Source organism: Tupaia chinensis, unplaced genomic scaffold, assembly GCF_000334495.1.
Source record: "Tupaia chinensis unplaced genomic scaffold, TupChi_1.0 Scaffold000418_1, whole genome shotgun sequence".
Lineage (NCBI taxonomy): Eukaryota > Metazoa > Chordata > Mammalia > Scandentia > Tupaiidae > Tupaia > Tupaia belangeri.
Genome location: NW_006159923.1, coordinates 1,323,415 through 1,328,138, shown reverse-complemented (window position 1 = coordinate 1,328,138; position 4,724 = coordinate 1,323,415). Strand labels below are relative to the sequence as shown.

The following is a 4,724-nucleotide window of genomic DNA, read 5'->3' as shown; positions in this document are numbered from 1 at the left end:
CCCCCCGCCCCCTGTCCTCTCACTGACAACCTGTCCAGTGACAAGTGGTTGCTTTCCAGGGATCAAGCCAGGCTGATGGCACTTAACCATCGTCAATAGCTTTTGAACACTTAACAGTGGGATAAACCCTTGTCTAAACTCTTGGTATACATTATCAAAGCCAAGAGGTAGGTGAATACTATTAGAGTCCCTAGCTTACAATAAATGGGAGATTATGTGACCTGTCAAGGTCACATGTAAGAAGTAATAGAGTCAGGATTTGAACTGAGGGCATTTGAATCCAGAGTCCATGCTCTTAACTTGTGCTAAGAATATAGCTTCCCAGAGGGGAGACCTAGAACCTGAGCATTCTTTCAGAACTTCTCTGGCATACAGGGCTTCTTAGGAGACAAAGGGAGCAATGCTGTGGCCTCGACATAGAGGGGATAGTAGAGGGAGGGCCCCCCAAACCCAATTGCTTCCCTTTTTCCCTATTTGAGGTCTCTGGATCCTGAGAGCCTCAGAGGAATCCCAGGCCAGATCGTCTCCCACTAATTGGCTTAGCAAGCCATGCTTATCCAGGCAAAGCTGGGGCCCAGAGAGTTCAAGATTAGGGAAAGCAGGATTCACAGCTTACTGCTCTGCTGCCCACAGGGTCAGAGGAGGCAGGGTTAGGACTTTAATTGGCTTAGCCTTCAGTAGCTTACCAGCTCAGAGGGTTGAGGGGCGGGAGAGGGATGAAGATGTAGGTGCATCCAGTCCACAGCCAGCTTCATGCCCCATCAAAGAATCTTCTCTCAGAGAAGATCTTACTTCATTCTGTCTGCACAGAGGCATTGCTCTGGGATCCTTCAACACAGCCAGTGTGGTACTGGAGATAGCGCTGGACTTGGCAGCCAGACACAGCAGAGTTGGCACCTCACCTCTCCCCCACTTCCTCGGGCAGTGACCTTGGACAAGTTACTCAACTTCTGGAAGCCCCACTGTGCTAGCTAATAAATGGGTATATTGGTAGCCACCAGAGGGGAGGTTTCAGGGTAAAATGCAATCACATTCCTGGAGCCTCCCACTGGGGCCTTCTAAGACATGGTGTCCATAAATTCCTATCCCTTCTCGCTTTCTGGGGCTTCATTTTTATAGTTAAAATAATAACAAAATCTTGGAACTGGCAGGTGGCGTGGTGGTTAAAGGTGCTGGACTCCTACATGGCTGACTGTAGTTCAAATCCTGGACCTGGTGGCTTGCTTTCTCACTTTCCCTCTATCTAATCAAATTGGAAAATAATAATAATAAATAAAATTAAATTAAATAATTATTTAAATAATAATAACAAGATCTCATGTGTGAAAGAACCTGTATCAATTGTGAAGAGCTAGACCAGAAGTTACAAAGAAGACAAGTTCATGAACATTTTCTTTGATTGTTAACCACTCTGCCAAGAATATAGCTTCCCAGAGGGGAAACCTAGAGCCGGATTAACTATTTTTAAAAAACCTTAATTGGTAGTTGAAAATGGGGAGAGTTCAACAAAAATCCCATTTCTCTTGAGACATCAGCTTGACAATGTCAGGTACTTATTTCTCATAGCTGGGGCTGAGTAATGGCTTCTCCTTGTCTAGGACACCATGTGCCCTGTAATAACCTCTTGTTTGACACTTGAGGTACTTCATGGTCTGTCTTAGCTGGCTAGCCCCTCAAAGCATTTGAACGTTCTATTTGGCATTGTCCAAGACTCAGGAGTTGAAAAATATCTTTATGATTAACTTACTTTATTCAGAATGGTTTTAGCTCTGGTAATAGACCCAGAGCCAGAATCCCAGAAAAGAGACAGTTCTGATGGTCCTCAGTTCTAATCTTCTCATTTCACACACAGGGAAACTGAGGTCCAGAAATGGGAAAAGCTTTACCCAAAGTCACCTAGCAAACTAGTTATGAACCAAGATGAAGCTGTAAGTCTGACCGTAACCTGCCACCCCCACCCCCAGACACATGGTTCAATTCCTTCCCCCTCTTTTCACATTCTTATCATAATGCAACAGAAGCCCCGACTTTCTATCATCCTGGAATCTTGTACTCTCAGACTCATCATTCTTGGAGCTTAGGGGACACTATAGTGGCAGAACTGCAAGGTGGAGAAATTGAACTTGAACTTTGAAGGCAGAAAGTCTTGAGTCCAGGCTCATCCAGGCCTAGCTGTGTGACCTTGGGCAAGGATGCTTCCTCTCTGAGCCTCCAGTCCCTCCTCTGAGGAGCAGGAATTAGAAAACTAACCACATGACGGGACCATTAGGAGAGGTACAGGAGACAGGGCAGGTAAAAAGACAATCAGTAGGCTTGGCATGAAGCGAGTGTTTAATAAAATAACCATTACAGAACTATAAATTAGGGCCCTTATGCCCAAGTCAAATGATCCAGTGTGATTAAAGGAAAGGATGGACAAACAGGAGCACATATGTCCTTTCTACATTGTTACACACCTGACCCTGCCAGATCCACTCTCCCCACCCCTCCACGGTAAGCTAGGACTCCGTTTTTGTTTGTTTGTTTGTTTGCTTTTTATTAATACTATACAAAGCACACAAACATTTCTGTAGGCCACATTCAGCCCAAGGGCCCTTAGGTTGTTATCCCTTCAAAATCATCTCGTCCCAACTCTCACTTTACAAATGGGGCTAGTGGAAATAGCAGCCTTTTTTTATGGAAGAGAACTTGGAGTTTAGAGACTCTTAACCATTTCAGCCACTACCCTAAGACCACCCACCCACCCTCCAACACACTCACCACCATTACGTTGGTCATTTTATGCCCTATTTGAGAGAAACCCAGTCTGTGTTCAAGAAAGAAGTATTCGCTGCTTGTAGAAGGATTTTGAATGGAGAGATAGCCTGTGAGTTGAAGGGCGGCTGGCCCACTCTAGGCCAAAGGAAAAGGGGAATGAAGCTTTGGCTACCAAGAATAGGAAGTTACCATTTCAGAATCTAAAAATATCTTTTACCATCTGTCCACTCGGGCACAGAATGATAAATGCAGATTAGTTCCTGGATGTAGATGTGAATGTTTTTATGTGTCAACCTAATAATAATAACACCACCTTGTATAGAGGGAGCTCCAACCATTCTCCCCCCCAAAGACAGCTACATAGAATAGACACATAGTCTTGGCAGGCATATGTGGAGAAACCAAGGCAGAGAGAGGTTTGACAAACACAACAAGGGTGACACAGCAAGTGAGCAGCTGGGACAAACCCTGGGAGTCCTGTTTCCAACCCTCAGCCCAGAACTGAATCCTCCGAGTTAGGCAGAATGTGTTAACAAGTATCAAAATAAATATAACAACAGCAATAATCACCCTTTTTATCACTAGAGTGACTTTTGCCATGCTTTCCCCGCATTTGTTATAATCAGGATAATGTGTCACATTCCTAAAATATGCCACAGTGTGCAGAGTCTTCACACAGATGGTCTCTCAACTGACCATCCCACCAGATAAGTAAACAAATACTGTGAGAAGAATAGGGGGTTTTGCTCATTTCACAGGTGAGGAAACCGAGGCTTGGAGAGAGCAGGTTTGCCTAAAATCACATAAGCAAGTTCATAAGCTACTAAGCAATTTGGGCCTAAGAGGAGCCCTGGGTATAGAATCACCCCTCTCCCCAATTAAATCAACCCAGCAGGCACCCTCAGTCTTGGCTGGGGAAGGAACTTGGAAGTGGGCAGCTTGAACACAGCTTCCGTTTTGCCCTACCATCCTGAGATTAAAGGCCAGCTAGTAGCCATCTAATCTCGGATTCAAGATTCCAAATCTCCTCGCTCCCCTCCTCTCTCTGTTGAAAGGGGAGGGTGCTAGGGAGTTGTCAGGAAGGAGAAGGAGCCAGAAAGCTTCCCAGCTGGGTCCAGCATACCCTTTCCCAAAAAGCCCAAGAAGTTTAGGCGGGATATTTGTTTAACTGCCTCAAATTCTTTCTCCCTAAGAGGTCGAGAATGGGCTGCGATCAGAACTGAGAATCTTAGAGAGCAGGGAAGGACTTCTTGGATCTTTCCTAAGCTCAGACACACAGATAGAGGAGTCGGGCAAGGCTGTAGAGAGCCCTGGGCCTCTTGAGCCCCAGGCCCTATGCATTCACACACCCCCTGAGGATCTCTTTCTCTCCCTTCTAGTCCCGACCCCTCCCCTCTCAACCCCAGATCAGAGCGGGTGGTACGGGGGGTTGGTCATGGTTTAGGGGCAGAAGTTAGGGAGGAGCCGACTGAGAAGATATCAGAGCTGCAATGGGGTGGGGCGGGGCGGAGGTCAGCACTGGAGGGTCCTGAAAGGTCAGAGCAGGGTTGGGGCAGCAGGTACCCCCTCGCCACCCCCACTGCTCGGACTCGGCTCCCTCCACCTGCGCTTCTCCTACCTCCAGACCTGGCCGAGCTGCAGGAGGTGGACGAGGGTCTGTAGCAGCCAGACGCAGAGGCGGCAGCAGCGGCGGCGGTAGGCGCTGGCTGAGGAGGGCGCGGGCTGGGGGCCCAGTTCGGGGCTGCCTTCCTTGGTCCTGAAGGCGACGGCGCTGTCCTTGGTGCTGATGGCGGCTCCGCCGGTGCCGCTGTCCTTGGTGCTGACGGCGGGTCCCGGGGCCCCCGCGGGCTCCGTGTAGTCGTAGACAAACCAGCGGAAGCTGAGCAGCTGCACGACCAGCGAGGGCAGGAGCACGAACAGCAGCGTGAGGCCGAAGTAGGTGGGCTGACCCTCCAGGTCGTAGGAGG

General features: G+C 48.3%; 1 protein-coding gene across 1 annotated transcript in view; it reads right to left on the bottom strand.

Moving 5' to 3' along the window:
- XKR7 (XK related 7) overlaps window positions 1-4,722 on the bottom strand; it is a gene marked incomplete at its 5' end in the record, with an annotated part of 26,628 nt that extends 21,906 nt beyond the window's left edge. Inside the window, one exon of the mRNA XM_006154759.1 lies at window positions 4,376-4,722. Within this exon, the coding sequence (XP_006154821.1) occupies window positions 4,376-4,722 (347 nt within the window). The remainder of the gene's footprint in view (window positions 1-4,375) is intronic.
- Window positions 4,723-4,724: the final 2 nt, after the last annotated feature.